The 16,219-nt window shown below is 62.8% G+C and overlaps 1 protein-coding gene across 19 annotated transcripts; it reads left to right on the top strand.

Annotated features, from left to right (window-relative positions):
• Positions 1–1,285: 1,285 nt before the first annotated feature.
• Positions 1,286–16,171, top strand: LOC109686276 (microtubule-associated serine/threonine-protein kinase 3). 19 transcript variants are annotated; one of them, XM_074064514.1, is made up of 19 exons: positions 1,291–1,360; positions 5,346–5,377; positions 6,191–6,289; positions 10,662–10,750; positions 10,829–10,898; positions 11,049–11,069; positions 11,537–11,615; positions 11,895–12,052; positions 12,186–12,261; positions 12,397–12,606; positions 12,800–12,901; positions 13,031–13,163; positions 13,383–13,441; positions 13,777–13,862; positions 14,240–14,448; positions 14,663–14,801; positions 15,370–15,502; positions 15,623–15,788; positions 15,887–16,171. In XM_074064514.1, exons 1-19 carry the CDS (start codon positions 1,322–1,324, stop codon positions 16,081–16,083), a joined length of 2,097 nt encoding a protein of 698 aa, XP_073920615.1. In that variant the 5' UTR covers positions 1,291–1,321; the 3' UTR covers positions 16,084–16,171. The 19 variants fall into 19 exon arrangements, with proteins under 19 accessions (XP_073920628.1, XP_073920625.1, XP_073920631.1 ...); XM_074064513.1 differs by having other exon boundaries at positions 10,826–10,898; XM_074064527.1 differs by lacking the exon at positions 6,191–6,289 and having other exon boundaries at positions 1,286–1,360; positions 15,887–16,170.
• Positions 16,172–16,219: the final 48 nt, after the last annotated feature.

Here is a 16,219-nt window from a genome sequence, read left to right as displayed (position 1 = left end):
TTACAGGCGGGTCCCCCCATGCCTGGTCCCGGACTGGATTTTCAATGTCCCCCAAGAATGCAGGCTGTGCTCCTGTTGGGAGGTGATTGACTTATAGGAGACAGGGTCACTGGTGGTGGCCCTTAAGGGTGACATGTCTCCTTCCTGTCACTTTGCTTCTACCACTGGCTTCTACCAGGACGTCCTGTGCCCAAAGCACTCGGGGCAAAGCCAGCATGGACTGAAACCTCTGAAACTGTGAACCCATGGCCACCTGTGGTTCAGGGAACCGGTTTTCCCCCAGGACTCCAACCAAAGTCCCAAGGAAGGCTCTGATTGGCTGCGGGCTGGGGTCACGTGGCCAGTGTGAGCCAATCACAGTGGGTGGGATGCATAAAAGCCAGGCGCCGCCCGGGAGCAGCGGGGAGACCAGCCAGAGGGAGAAAGTGGGAGTGACCTCGGGACTTTGGGTTGCTCCCTGCCTCGCTTTCCCCATCTGCAAAGTGGGTGCAAGAATCATCTTCAGACACCTGTGAGAGAGGTGGAGGCCATGACGCAGGGATAGGGTCAGCATTCAGCAAAGACAACCGTCCTGAAGACAGAACCTGGCAACCTGAGTGGCCCCTGTCTTTGTAAATAAAGTTTTATTGGCACCAGGGCCACGATTAGGGTGAGGCAGGTGAGGCTGGGGTCTGACCCTGCCTTTAACTTTTCCATCCTAGCACTGAGGAGCTGAAGTCAGAGGAATGGAGGGTCTGACGCCACCCTTGTCTCCACTGTGAGATCCTCTCTACAAAAAAAGAAACAAAAAAATCAGTGTTTTGCTTATCACGATTATCTTCATTAATGCTGATTTTTTTTTTAAATTATGCTAAAAGATCGCAAGGGTTCAGTGGTCACGCCTGTAAGCCCAGCACTTGGGAGGCTAAGGCAGGCGTATCGTGAGTCCTGGATTGCATATTGAAACCCCGTCTCAAATACAATTAAGCAAGAATCATTTGTGTTCTGTTGATGGCTGAGCTCCTTGAATTTTGCAGAGGTGAGCGCCTCGCTGGCCAGTCATGCTGTGTGCCGGGGGGGAGGTGGATTGACCTCTCTGACCCTCCACTCCCTAACTGCGAATGGGACTCAATTACACTCCCTGACCGCACAAAATATTTCCCTCCGCTCTGAGTGGACGCGCTGCGTTCTGGGGGCGGGGTCTTCCTGCCCCAGCCAGGCTCTTTTGGTAGGGGGCGTGGCTTCTACGTCATCCGAACGTCCTAGCCAATAGCGTGCGGGGGCGGGGCCCGGAGACTGGGGCGGGGCCGAGGGCGGGGCCAGCGGCTGGGACTCGCTGGCCATGGACGAGCCGAGCCTCTTGCGGCGCCGCGGGCTCCAGGTGAGGCCTTGGCGCGCACGGGCGGGGGGCGGCGCGGCCCGGTGCACAGGGTCGCAGGGGTGGGGGTGGGGTCCCCGCGGGGAAACTGAGGCAGAGGGCCGGCTGTGCTCAGGTCCCCTGCTTCTCACCTATGTGAAAGGGAGTGTGCCCTGCCAGTTTGACATATGGGGAAACTGAGGCTGGGAGCGATCGCCTTGGGGTGGGGGTGTGGGGACGGGGAGAGGAAGGGGCCGGGGTTTCCCCTCCTCACCTGGTCCTCTAATGATACCACCACAGTAGGCTGCAAGCTGAGCTCGCCATCTGTGCAGAGCGGTGCAAATCTTGCAGCTGTGACAGGTTGACCAGGTCGCAAGTGACACCCGAAGTGTCACTGCTCAGGTCACTTCTGCAGCGACCTGCCAAGGTCTGGGCAGGGCAGGCGTCCAGGTGTCAGATAGGGAAACTGAGCCTGGGGAAGTGATGCAGCTCAGCGGAGAGAGTCAGCCCCTCGGGGCACAAGGTGTGTGACCTGGGGAAAGGGAAGGAAGTCACTCCCAGCCTCAGTTTACCCCTGTGTGACCTCTGCAGAATGGGCGTTGAGTACTGGCCTGGGTCTCTCCGCTTACACCACACCCTGAGGAAGCCACCAGGTTGGAGGGTGGGGACCTGGCGTGCACGGGTTACCCAACATCTATTGAGCGCTTACTGTGTGCAGGGCTCTGCAGGGGAAGCGGGGTGCTCCAGCCTCTTGGGGGTGTCCGTCCTCTGGGGTCTCCCAATCGGCTGGGGAGGAGACATGGCGGGTGTGGCCTGACCCTGGCCTTGTGGGTTGACCTTGGGACACAGGAGGCAGCTGCGGGTGACAAGGCGGGGGAAGGAGTGGTGTTTGGGGAAATGAAACAGCCAGCCGGAACCCGGATAGAGAAGATGGAGCCAGTGGGGGGCTGAGGGGCTGGCTGGGGAGGAGGAGGGGGGACACTGGAGGGTCCCCAACTCCAGCTGCAGGGCCAGGACGGTGGTCTTGGGGAAGGGTCCTGGGCAGCCACGTGGGGGTGGACAGGGACAGTGACCCCCCCCTCCCAGGGCCAGGCTGGGAGAGATGGATAGTGGGAACCATAGGCAAGGGTGGGGGGGCCTGGTGGGTGAGCAAGGGGGGTGCAGCAGGCCTGGCGAGGACTGGGGTGTTGTTGGGTGGCTGTGGTGGGGGGACAGGCCTGCCTGGAGCCCCAGTTAGATGCGAGCCCCGCCTCGGCCTCTTAAAATAGACAAACCGCCCCCGGGGAGGCGAATGGGGGCGCTGCTGACGTCAGGAAGTGGGCCCTGTTCCATGGAGGGGACAGATATTCCCAGATGAAAAAGTCCTGCGGTGTGAAAGGGGAAACTGAGGCTCTGAGAATCACAGACCCGTCCCAAATCTCACATGGTGGGTGACTGTCAGGATTAGAGTCCACCCCGGCTCTGGCATGCATCCTGGGAGGTGTAGGGTGGGTGCAAAGGCCGGGGGGCACGCAGCTATCCTGTGGTGAGGGAAGCAAAGTCTTTCTTAGTGGAAACAAAGTTTCTTAGCGATTGAGCAAGAGTGAGAGGGAGTGATTGGCTGGTGCCATTTTGAAGAGTTTACACTTCTCCCTAGGGCAGTGGGGAGCCATGGAAGGTGCTGGAGCAGGGGAGGTCATTCCCATATCTGGGGCCTGGAAAGACAGCTCTGGAGCCCAGTCTGGAGCCTTGATGTGTACAAAGGCCTAGGGCCTCGGAGTTTTCTTTTGTTTTGTTTTCTTCTTTTTGTCAGTACCGGGATTTGAACTCAGGGCCTCACGCTTGCTACGCTGGCGCTCTACAGCCTGAGCCACCCCGTCAGCCCAGAGCCTCCGTTTTTGAGCATTAAATGACGCAAGGTCTCCAGTTCTGAAGGGCTGGGGGAGCGCTCCAGCCAATCAGCGGCCAGGCTGCCTCTGCCAGCCAATCAGATTTCCTGGAGGCTGCCTGTTGCTGGAGGTCAAAGAGTCAATTCATAAAAGCTGGAGAATTAGCAGGGGCCTCAAGTCAGGCGCTGATTGGCCAGTCAAACAATAGCCGTGGACATCCTGTCCAATCAGATTGTGGCGGGGTCACGTGCTGCACCAGTTCTCCCTCGAACCACCAGTTTGCATTAGCTTAGGGTTGGGGACAGGTCTTCCTCAGGGTGGGTCAAGCGTTTCCTACTAAGACCATCATTGTCACCAGAGAGGGTGACCTGAGATTGCGTGGGGGCTGGGGAGGCTCCCTGAAAGGTTGTCATTTGCTGCCACTCTGTGTCCTGGTGGCTCACCCAGTCCCACATGTTCACCTCCTCCTCCAGGAAGCCCTCCGTGCAGCAGTGTGGTCCGCTCTATCCTGGTCTGTGGTCCCCTCGTGTCGGTCCCTCTCCCTTCAGTATAGAGTGACCCAGGCCCTGCTCTGTCTCCTCCAACCTGGGGGATCAGGGCAGGACAGAGGTCCCTAAATGTTCCCTTAAAGGGCAGATCCAGCCAGGTGTGTAGACTTGCAAGTTCAAGGCCAGCCTGGGCTGCATAGGGAGCCCCTGTCTCAAAAAGCCAAAAAAAACAAATAAAAAGAGGCAGTGGCAAGGGGGTCACATTTGTCTGGTGGGAGTCACTCCGTGGGAACAGCCGGTGACAGCAGGATGGGGGCGGAAGCAGATGGTGACAGGGAGCTCTGTGTGCGTGGGTCCACTTCCTGCAAGGCTGTGGACTTCTGTCGCCTCTGTCCCTGTGCATTTTGGAAGCTGGTGGCTGTCACCACTACCTTAGCAAAAAGGTGAGGTCTCTCCTCCCAGACCCCAGGTCGTCTGCACCCGGGGCCATTTCCAAATGAGGCACAGAGAGGTTAAGTTGCTGTGCGGGGGTCACACAGCGCAGGTGTAGGGAACCCACCAATGGCCAGGGTGGGGGAGCAGGCAGTTCGAGGGGCCCCCAGATTCAAATCCATCTCTGTCACTGAGTCACATAGGATCCCCCCCAGCGATGGGAGGGTGCACAAGGGACACCCCAATAGTTCCTGATCTATGGCCGCTGGCTCTGGACAGTAGTGAGGTCCCTGTCCTGTGCAAGACAGGGAGGCCTGCGAGGTGGTCACTCCTGGCTTGGCCTAAAAGGCAAAGGTTTTTTGGGGGATCAAGGGTGGCTGGGGACCCCTACCCCACCCGCTGTCCTCACCCCCACCGCCCCCTCCCCCTCCCCACCACGCGGTCCAGCGCCTGGCTGTTTCCGGCCGCCTCCAATTGGCTGCGGGGGCCGCTGACGTCATCGGTTGCCATGGCGAACACCCCGCATGAGGACGTGGGCAGCCTGGAGCCCACCGGAGTAAAAATAGCCTTGTGTCCCCAAAGCTGTCGCCCCCAATGTGTGTGCTTGGGGGTGTCCCGAGATCCACTTTTCCAGGTCTTCTGCTGAGCTTCCCCCACACCCACAACTCATCATCCCCATCTTGGGCCTCAGTTTCCCAGTTTGTGTAAGAACCCCATGCCTGGTAGACAGTGGGCACTCAACTATGGGGGTTCCCCACCTCAGCCCCCAGCACACGCCCACTTAGGCCCTTGCGGAGCTCAGCAATCCTATAGCCGGCTTGGTTGGTCATGATGACGTCATCCTCCTGAGAGCATCTCGTGGTCCAGACGGGGAAACTGAGGCACGGAGTCGCAGACCCCCTTCCGCATGGGCAGGAAGGGACATTAGATGATAGAAGGGGACGCAGGGCTGAGTGACCCCCAGATTTTAAACTTTCAGAATGTTTATTTAAGAAAAAATTCCCAGTGGGCAGGCCAGGGTCAGGGGTGGACTCTGGGGGGAGGGGGGTCACAGTGGTCGCAGCCGGTGCAAAGGCCCTGGGGCCGGGCACGAGCGGACATTGGTGGAGCAGCGGGCACAAAGGGCTAACTTTGGGGTGTCTAGGGTCGAGACTTCCCGTCTTCCAGAGGCTGAGCCCCACTTTTTTCTTTTTCTGTTTTTTTTTTTTTTTGTCATTTCAGAAGGAGTTGAGTCTGCCACGGCGGGGACGAGGGTGAGTTGACCTGGGGCTGGTGGCCGGGGTGGACGGAATTGTCAATTTATTTGATAATTAGCTGAGCCCTAAAAAGAGAAAAGGACTGGCCAGGGGGTGCTATGCAGGGGACAGCGGGGACCCGGCATGGCCAGGACAGGGAGGGGGTCAGAGTGGACCCCAAGCCCAGGCCGTCTGGTCCTGTCGCTGTGGGAATGGCCTCAGCTGAGTGCTGGACACCCAGGGACCAGAGGCCAGGCCGGGTGTCCCTGGCCTGTGGCTGAGCTGGGGGCAGGAGGTGGACAGGGGATCCACGGGGAGGACAAAGTCCACTGGGCGGTGCCTGAGCGTGACCCAGCGCCGGCCACCTGTCCTGCACCTGGCTTGGCTCCATCCTGGACAGCGACAGCCCGCAGTGTGCAGGGTCCCTGACTAGTGGCTATGACGGTGACCATGACCGGGGTGGACCCTCGAAGTGGACACAGGAGGCGCCGCCCCAGATGTGCAGTGGGGGGTGGGTTAGGTATTTTCAGAGGACAGTGACCACGACAGTGACCATGGCGGTGGGTCTCTGCACTCCCGGCTCTCCTGGCCCAGTCCGCGTCCACATGGCGGCTGCGCAGGTGCGGGTCCCGCCCCGGGGCGGAGCCTCCGTCCTTCGGTCTGTCCGCCCCGCGCCTGTCCGCCCTCCACCCTGACCTCCTCGCCATGAAATCCCGCCGGGACCGGCTGCGCATCCCCGCGCTGACCCTCGAGTGAGTGTCCGCCACCTCCGGGGAGCCCGCCCGGCTTGCGCCCCCCTCGGGGCCGCCGGTCACCCCGCCTTCTTTGCAGCCTGTCCCCTGGTGGCCAGTGTCCGGCCTTGCGGAGCCCCGGCAGCCCCCGCAGTCCCTGCAGCCCGGGCAGCCCCAGCCTGGGTCTGCGCCCTTGGAGGTAAGTAACTGACTGACTGACTGACCGCATCGCCCCTCTGGCCTCAGTTTACCCCTCCTGGATATATGGCTGCGTGTCCATGGGGAAGTCGCCCCCCCTCCCCCGGCCCCGCGGGAAAATTCCATTCCAGGCCCAGCTTGTGACAGGTGGACAGGCAAGGCCACCACTCGACCCATTGGACTCCCCCACACAGGTGTCGCGTTCCCAGGCTGCCAGGTCCCTGCTCCCCCCACCCCGGTTTCCCAGAAAGGAAACTGAGGCTCACAGGACATGCCTGTTCTCATTTGGTGTGGCCCAGGGCCGTTTTCGGGTCCGTGGGACCCTCTGTGACAGGGCAGGTCCCGGAGTCCCAACCCTGTACTGTTGACTCTCAGGGTTTGTTTGGCAATCATTTACACTGTAGTATGAACAAGCTGCTCACGGCTACCCAGAGAGGCCTTCTTTTAATGGATGCCGACAACAGGTGTGTCGGGGAGGTGACACTGGTGACAAAGTGTGGACTCAGCTGGGGAAGAGGGACACCCGGCCCTGGCAGTAGCACGTGCCAAGGTCCTGCGGCAGGAAGGAGATTGTGGCTGGCCGGGGTCGGACTGGGAGAGAGGCCATGGCACGTGGTCCCAGCTGGAGAGAGGACAGGAGGACAGGGAGGGACCGTTGTGTTGGGGAGGGGGTTGCTGAGCAAATAGGGTTTGGGGTGCCAGTGGCGGTCACCACACTCACCACCAGGGGGCAGCAGAGTCACATTGCCACCGCACAGGGGAGGATCTGGGTCCCCAGGAGCCTGACCAGTGTGGACTTCTCCCGGGATCCGTATGGCAGTCATTTACACTGTAGTCTGAGTGGTCAGCTCATTTGTCCTCCTGCCTCCCCCCCACACCGGTCAGGCCCTGTCCCCTCGGTCCTTTCTTTCTGCCAGATCTGCAAGCTCCCGGACGGGGACACTTTTTCTGACAGCCCTTTCCTTCAGGCCTGTTCACACAGTCCTTTTACTTTATTTTACTTTTGTGCAGGGCTGGACCCCTGAGTTGGGTTTCCAGCCCCTTTTTACTTGAGGTCATTTTTCACACTGGGCAGGGGCGGGGTCTGGGGGGAGTCTCATGCTTTTGCCTTGGGGCTAGCTTCAGACCTCATTCCTCCGACCTATGCGTCCCTGTACTTGGGATTACAGGCGTGCTCAACCATGCCTAGCTTGCTGTTTGAGATGGGGTCTTCTTTGCCCTGGCTGGATAAGCGCCTCAATCCTCCCGACCTCGGCCTCCTGAGCCTCACAGGCTTGGACACTGTGTCCAGTTGATATCTATCTAGGTCCTCTGGTTTTCTTGTCCAGAGCTTAGGAGCCCCAGGAGACCAGGCCTCAATCTGCTCTGGTCATGCTGCACCCTGGGGTCACGGCCTGGTACGGAGACCCAAGTCCATTCACTTTTCTCTAGGGCCACCTCCATCTTCCTAATGTCCCTGCTGTCCATAGCTGACAGATCACGTCCCTCCCCTGCTCACATGCCATCACATGCCTCTTGCTCTTCCTGTGACTCCATGGTCCTTGCTGCAGGAGCAGGCAAACAGCTGTGCTTGATAAGTGTTTGTCGAGTGAATGAGCGACTGTATACGGGTGTTTGAGCTCCGGGTCTGGGGAACCTGGGGAGACACTTGGGCTGACTCAGAGTTTTGCAGCCTGCTTCCTCAACTATGTCCTTTGCTTGTATTTGGGGGTCTGCATTTCGGAGGCGGGCCAAGGAGGGTCCCCAAGTGTCATTTGGCTTAGGAAAGGGGCCGACCTCCGGATGACACCCCACCTGGCTTCTTGGGGCATGCAGTCGGTGCCTACTGTGTGCGTCGGTTCTCCTTCCATAGCGGTCTCCATGGCGACGGCGTGCAGCACCCCAGCCCACTGCATTCTTGGGGTCTCCCATGCAGCGTGGTGCGGATGGGGAAACTGAGGCTGCGAGATGAGTCATGGGCCCCATTTTGCATTGGGGGCGGGGGCGGGGGGAGGGGAGACTGAGGCTGGCGCAGGAAGCCGGGCTGCATCCGGGTCGGTGTCGTCCCCCCAGCACAGGCGGAGGACGTCCCCATGTCCCCGCTTGAACTCGCCCCAGTAGGGGACAGCGCACCGGGAGGGGACGGGGGAACGCCCCGAGGGGAGGGGGCTGTGGAGTGCGCCAAGGCCCCGCCCCCGCTCCCCTAGCAACGCCCCGCCCCCGCCGCCCGCTACCCTAGCAACGCCCCGCCCCCGGCCCCGCGGTCCTAGCAACGCCTCGCCCCCGCTCCACAGTCCTAGCAACGCCCCGCCCACGGCCACACAATCATAGCAACGCCCGGCCCTTCAGCCCGCAGCCCTAGCGACGCCCCGCCCCGCCTCCCAGGTCCCTAGCGACTCCCCTCGCCACCATCCGGGTCTCCAGCGATGGCCAGCTCCCCGCCCCATGCAGCCTTAGCGACGCCCCGTCCCTGCCTCGTGCAGCCCTAGCGACGCCCCGCCCCTCCACCCGATTCCCTAGCTACGCCCCGCCTCTGCCCCGTACGTAGCGCTAGCAACGCCCCGCCCGGGCCGCCCTCAGCCATAGCAACGCCACGCCCACTCGACTGCTGGGTTTCCTGGTCGCGAGCCCCGCCCCCGCGCGAGCCCCGCCCCCGCGCACTCCTGGGCGGGGTTCCGGGCCGCGCGCTTCCTCCTCGCGCGCCCCCCGCCCGCGGCCCCGCGCCGCCCCCCCCACCCCCCACCTCCCCGACCCGGCCCGGCCCGGCCCGGCCCAGCTCCGCGGGGTTCCCGGGGTCGATCCCGCCGCCGCCGCCGGCTGCGCCCCCGCGCGTCCCGGGCCTCGGGTGGTGGCGGTGGTGGCGGTGGCACAAAGGGAAGCAGCATGTCCGACCCCAGCTACTGGACGGCGGTGGCCGCCCCCGGTCATCGCAGCCGCCTGGCCAAGGGCGCCCTGCTGCAGCGCTCCAAGAGGTAGTGTCCCCTGCTGTCCCCTGCCCCTTCCTGTCTGTCCCTTCGCCGCCGCGGTGGTGACACGGGGCCCGCAGACACTGGGGACCCGGGCGGGATTCGAACCCCGGACTCCGTCGGACACAAGGAGGAGGAGGGAGGAGGGAACCTCGGGAACACTGAAGCCATCTGTCCCCGTGGCCAGCCCTGCCTCAGATGCAAATATTTATGCACGAGGTGGCGCGTGGGTGGCAAATCCAGAGTCCAGAAAATGGGGTCTGGTGTGGGGGTGGATGTCCCCAAACGCCACTTCAGCCACTGCCAGGCTGTGTGACCTCAAGCAGGTCCCTGGCCTCTCTGACCTTTGGTTTGGATCAGCAGCTGAAGGGGAGTTGAGTCCAGGGTCCCCAAGACCCAAGGGGTGACACACTGTGTGTGTGGTGTGTATGCAGTCGGCGCTCAATAAATGCTCCGATGCCAAGCCCTCGGGTATATTTGTATGCAGTTGGCACCCAATGAATGTATGGCCGTGTGAAAGGCCTGGCTTGGGAGAAGCATGGCTTCTTTCAAGGTCCTTGGTGGCAGCCAGGTGGGGGCGGGGAGAGGATATGGTGGTGACTTCGGTGGCTTCGGGGCCCTGGGGAGCAGGAAGTCGTGAAGGAACTCGAGCGTTTCACTTTTGCTTCTGTACCCGACCGAGGCTAAGATGACAATGCTGGAGACATCTGAGGCCTCGGTTGCCCAGGCTGGGGAATGGGTGGCACCGACCGAGGGCTCCCGGTGTCCTGCGTTGGCTGGTTGGGGACAGGCCCATGTGGGTGACCAGCTCCCGGGAAGGTGTGTGCTGTGTTCCTTTGAGGCATTGGATGGGGAAACTGAGGCTGGAGGTGTCACTGCACACAAGCTGGGCTCACCCCCCCTTTTCCCTTGCCACCTTGTCACTTGTGCTCTCGGGTGACCAGGCTAACACCTTGTCCTGCAAGTCGAGTCCCCCCTGCACCCGGCTGGGGACACCACCCTGGCCCCTCTGTGCCTGGCATCACTCCCTTCGCAGGGTTGTCATTTCATTCTTCCTGCGTCGGCGGCGGGTGGCTGGGACAGTGTGGGCTGCACTTGTCACCGAGTGGAGGAGCTGTTGCCAGGCGACTGCTGGTGGGGGGGGGGACGGGCGAGGAGGGAGGGGACAGGAGCCACAAAGCCCGACTTCCCCCTTCTCCAGGTCCGGAAGGGACCTGGGGTCCAAGTTAGCTGAGCAAGAAGAAGTAGGTGACTTTCCTGTCACCGGTCAGCATTTCGATGGTGGACTGGGGCCTTGGCCTTAGGCAGGATAGAAGGGACTTGTCACCCGGCTGGGGGCTACGGACTGATGTCCTCCACCTCTGTGTGAGGTGCTCAGGTGGCCTGGGCCACTCTGACCCTCTAACCCCTCCCTCCTTCCCCCCACAGCTGCCGAAGCGGGAACCGTAAAAGCCTGGTGGTAGGGACGCCATCGCCCACCCTCTCCCGGCCCCTGTCGCCCCTGTCTGTCCCCACCGGTGAGTGTGGGAGCCACAGTTGGGCGGCTGTGTCCACGTCTCTGCCCTGACTCAGTTTCCCCACTTATCCCTCAGCAGGCAGCAGTCCCCTTGAGAGTCCTCGAAACTTCGCGGCTGCGGCCGGCATCAACTTCCCCTTCGCCCGGAGGTGAGTGGCCCGTGGGGGTGGCGTGCAATTTGGTGGCTCAGTGGCCTAGTGGCTTGGTGGCTTGGTGGCAGGACCGCCCTCCTCACTGTCTCTCCCCTCCCCGGCCCCTGCCTACCCGGCGGTGGTCCCTACCCACACGGCCTTCTGCAGTCAGGCCCCCCGCGTGGACAGGTAATCACAAAGACCCCCCGGGGGAGGTGGGGACATGGGAACCGTGGCCCCACTAACAAAATCCCTCATTAAAAGCTGCCGTGGTGGACCAGGCACCTTACTTCACATATTCACTCAGCTACATTTATTAAGTACCTACCCCACGCTGGGGACTGAGGACACAGCACACCTGGGAACAGAAGCCCTGGGTCCAGTGGAGGTGGCCAGTGTGTCCCCCCTCCCCCACAGCAGCTGCAACTCACAGGTCAAAGCTTGGTCGGGGACACACCGGGAGGGCTGCCTGGAGGAGGCGTCTGCAGGTCAGGACGCACACACTGCACGGGTTGGCTTGAGTCCCCATGCGGCCCTCACAGCAGGTCTTCCCTTCAACCGGGCAGGGATCTGTTGGTCACACTTCCTGCCCAGGTCCCCACAAACCCTGAGGACCGGGTGGGCTGTCTTTCTATGTCTTCTGTCCCCTCCTGCAGGGCAGACGGCAGAAGATGGTCCCTGGCCTCTCTCCCGTCTTCTGGCTATGGCACCAACACACCCAGCTCCACTGTCTCGGTACCCACAGCCCCAGGGCGGGCGGGAGGACAGGCGATTGTGGGTGGGTGGGTGGGGAGTGGGAGGACCCATCTTTGGTGCTTTGTGGGGTGTCAGGTCGGTGTTCCCGCTGCCCCCATGGGGCAGTCTGAGGACACAAGGGGAGGGCGGGACCTGAACCGAGCACTGAAGGAGGGGCATTGCTAGTGGGGTTGCAGGGTTGCAGAGGAGACAGGCTGAGGGTTGAAGGGTGGTGCTGGGGGTCCCTCGGCGGGGGTGCTGACCCCCCCATCCCACCAGTCAAGCTCGTCCTCCCGGGAGCGCCTCCACCAGCTTCCCTTCCAACCCACGGCGGACGAGCTGCGCTTCCTGTCCAAGCACTTCCGCAGCTCGGAGAGCGTGGTGGACGAGGACGGGGGCCGGTCACCCCGCCTGCGGCCCCGCTCCCGCAGCCTCAGGTGCGCCGACCTCTGACCCCCGACCTCTGACCCCAGGGGCTGCTCCCTGCTCCTCCGCCTCCCCGCCCCTGCTGCCCCAGCCCTCGGTCTCGGGGCCCTCGTCCCTTGTCACCAGGCCAGGTGTCCCTTGCAGCCCGGGCCGCACATCCGGGACCTTTGACAACGAGATCGTCATGATGAACCACGTGTACCGGGAGCGGTTCCCCAAGGTGGGCAGTGCGGGGGTGGGGGGGGAAGGGGACAGGTGTGGCCTCCCGGAGGTGTCCCCCGATGACCCTACCTGTGTCCCCACTGTGCCTGCCTGGCCCTGACCTGTGTCCTCCCACCCCCACCCCCGCCCCCAGGCCACCGCCCAGATGGAGGGTCGCTTGCAGGACTTCCTGGCCACCTATGCGCCCGGTGGCCGCCTGGCGCTGGCCGATGGCGTCCTGGGTTTCATCCACCACCAGATCGTGGAGCTGGCCCGGGACTGCCTGGCCAAGTCCTGCGAAGCCCTGGTCACTTCGCGCTACTTCCTGGAGATGCAGGACAAGCTGGAGCGGCTGCTGCAGGACGTGCGTGGGGGCGGGGCCTGCGGCGGGAGGGGCGGGGCCTCGGCGAAACGCCACGCCCGTTTCCTCTGACGCGGGGGCGTGGCTTTTGCATGGTGTCACGCCCACCCGGGGTGGAGCCTCTGGGTGAGCCTGGCCTGGTGCGGAGACCACGCCCACTGTGGGCGGGTCTCGGTGACGCCACGCCCCTCGACAGGCTCACGAGCGCTCGGACAGCGAGGAGGTGGGTTTCATCATCCAGCTGGTCCGGAAGCTGCTGATCATCATCTCGCGGCCGGCGCGGCTCCTCGAGTGCCTGGTGCGGCCCTGGACGGACAGTCTGCCTGGACGGACGCGTGTCCAGCACACGGGGCAGGGGGGACGTGGGCTGCCCGGGGCTGGGCTGGAGTGGCATGCGGCTGCGCCTCACCGGTCCCCTGTCCCGCAGGAGTTCGACCCCGAGGAGTTTTACCATCTGCTGGAGGCAGCCGAGGGCCAGGCCCGTGAGGACCAGGGCATCAAGGCCGACCTGCCCCAGTACATCATCGGGCAGCTGGGGCTGGCCAAGGACCCGCTGGAGGGTGAGTCGTGGGGGAAACAGACCCACAGCCTCCACCCGCGGGGGCGTCCCCCCAGCTTCTGGGACTCCTGAGCTTCAGTGTCCCCAAGTGCCACATCACCAAGGGACAGGCGGCTTGGGAGACCCAGGCAGGAGGGTCACGAGTTGCAGGGCAGCCTGGGCTGCATAGTGAGACCTTGCCTCAAACAGAAGCAAAAACAGTTCTCCTGTCACCTTACAGAGATTGTGCCCCTGAGTGATCTCAGTGAAGGGCAGCTGCCAGCCCCCGAGTCTCCAGAGGTCAGTGACAGTGCTGTGACCCCTGCTATCGTGTCCTATTGGCCCGAAGATGGGCTGAGTGTGGTGGGGTTTGCATGTGCTCAGTGTTTACCTAGGACTTTGGGGAGAAGGGAGCTCAAGTGGGCAGGTCCTGCAGGGCAGAGCTGTTCCAGAGAGGCCACTGAAAATGTGGGGTTTGAAGGATGTATAGGAGTTTGCGAAGATGTGGGAACAAAAGCTCGAAACTCAGACAGTGGTTTTGGAACCTTGGGGGGGGGGCGTTGTCATCAGGGCTAGGACTGGACTTGGGGCAAATGTATACTCAGGCTGGAGCCTGAGCCTTTCCTGTCCCCTAGAGCCGTGCCCTGGCTGGCCCATCCCGGAGGAAGCCATGTGAGAGTGACTTTGAGACCATCAAACTGATCAGTAACGGGGCATATGGGTGAGTCCTGGGGACCCCCAGACCTACTTCTCAGGGTTTGGGGGTTTGCTGAGGCCCTGGTGGCCATTATCCCAGCAGGGGTTTCCTGAGCAATACTCACACTCACCTTGGATGTTCTCCAAACACTCAGATGAGTACAAACTTGAGACGGAGCTGGGTGCCTCACACCTGTAATCCCAGCCACTTGGGAGGCTGAGATGGGGAGGATTTTGAGACCCCATCTCCAAAATAACCAGCGCAAAATGGGCTGGAGGTGTGGCTCAAGCCATAGAGCACCTGCTTTGCCAGTGCAAAGCCGAACAAAACTTGAGCCAGGTGTGGCGGCCCTGGCTGTGTCCCCACACGGACCCCGGGTCCCCCCCCCTCCCGCCGCACAGGGCCGTGTACCTGGTGCGGCACCGGGACACCCGGCAGCGTTTCGCCATCAAGAAGATCAACAAGCAGAACCTGGTCCTGCGGAACCAGATCCAGCAGGTGTTCGTGGAGCGCGACATCCTCACCTTCGCCGAGAACCCGTTCGTGGTCGGCATGTTCTGCTCCTTCGAGACCCGGCGCCACCTATGCATGGTCATGGAGTACGTGGAAGGTGCGGCTGGCAGCAGTGGCCCAGGGAAGGGAGTGTGCACTTATTTGCCGCCAGCTGTGTATACTGCAGGAAAGAGCAGGGCAGAGCGGCCCGCCACCTGCCCACCCCGATGCAGGGCGCACTGGGGACACTGTAGAGGTGGCAGGGGACAGTGGCCTGGCGGGTGGCAGCAGGAGCCCAGGCCGAGCCCATGTGTTCTGTCCACCACCTGCAGGGGGCGACTGTGCCACGCTGCTCAAGAACATGGGCCCGCTGCCCGTGGACATGGCGCGCATGTACTTCGCGGAGACGGTGCTGGCGCTGGAGTACCTGCACAACTACGGGATCGTGCACCGCGACCTCAAGCCGGACAAGTGAGCGGGGGCGGGGCTGGGGAGGCGGGGCGGGGCCTGGCATGCGGGGCGGGGCCAGAGATGGGGCGGGGCCAAAGAGACCAGGCAGAGCCAAGAGTGGCTAGGGGAGGGACCGAAGATGCCGCGGGTGGGCGTGGCCTGAAGTGCTGGGCGGGGCTGGAGGGACGGGGTGGGCGGAGTCTGATTGCTGGGGGCGGAGTTAAAGACACTGGGCAGAACCTGGAGGCTGAGGACAGAGACGCTGAGGTGGCGTCAGTCACAGGGAGGTGGAGGTTGATTGCTGCTGTGGGCGGGGTCTGGGCTGGGCGTGGCTTTGTGGGCAGGGCTTTGATGTGGGGAGTCTAGGGTGGGCGGGGCTGGCTGGGGGCGGGGTTTGGCTGGGGGCGGGGCCTGGTGGGCAGGACCTGTTGCTGGTGGTGCCGAGTGGGCGGGGCTAGCTGTGGACAGGGCCAGGTGGGGTGGCTGTTGGTGTGGGCGGGGCTTTACTGGAGTCTGGTGGGCGGGGCCGGAGGTGGGCGGGGCCCTGCACCCTGGGGTCCTCCCTGACCCTGGCGGCCCGTCCCCACAGCCTGCTCATCACGTCCCTGGGCCACATCAAGCTGACCGACTTCGGCCTGTCCAAGATCGGGCTCATGAGCATGGCCACCAACCTGTACGAGGGCCACATCGAGAAGGACGCGCGGGAGTTCGTGGACAAGCAGGTGGGCGGGGCGTTGGTGGCCCTGCGTGTGTCCCCTTCGTGGGGACGAGGTGCAGACAGACAGAATGAGCTTGCCCGGGGCTGTGGCGGTGCTGCCTCAGTTTCCCCATCCCGCCCTTAGGTGTGCGGCACGCCCGAGTACATCGCTCCGGAGGTCATCTTCCGCCAGGGCTACGGGAAGCCGGTGGACTGGTGGGCCATGGGCATCATCCTCTACGAGTTCCTGGTGGGCTGCGTGCCCTTCTTCGGGGACACCCCCGAGGAGCTGTTCGGCCAGGTGGTCAGCGGTACGTCGTCCCTCGGCGCGGACCGGGCCGGGAGAGCACGTCTGTAGTCCCGGCGCGCGGAGGTCGCGAGAGGAACCTCCCTCCTTCCTTGTTCTCAGATGAAATCTTGTGGCCAGAAGGGGACGAGGCCCTGCCCGGGGACGCCCAGGACCTCATCACCAGGCTGCTGCGGCAGAGCCCGATGGACCGACTGGGCACCGGTACGTGGGTGTGGCAAGGCGGGCCTGTACTCCCAGTGCAGGGAGGTCAAGGAAGGAGGATTGTGAGTTGGAGGTCAGTCTGGGCTGCACAGTGAGACCCCATCTCAAAAACCACCAGACATAAAAGCGCCACTTAGGAGGCTGCATGGAGGAGAGGGATTTTGAAGGGTGCGTAGGAGGTCCTCCGAGGATGTAAAGGTCCCGCCGTGGGGTTCTGTGGGAGGGGGGCTC

This window comes from Castor canadensis, unplaced genomic scaffold, assembly GCF_047511655.1.
Source record: "Castor canadensis unplaced genomic scaffold, mCasCan1.hap1v2 HAP1_SCAFFOLD_88, whole genome shotgun sequence".
Classification (NCBI taxonomy): Eukaryota; Metazoa; Chordata; class Mammalia; order Rodentia; family Castoridae; genus Castor; species Castor canadensis.
Note: the sequence above shows the minus strand (reverse complement) of the source record. Positions and strands in the feature narration are given on the sequence as shown.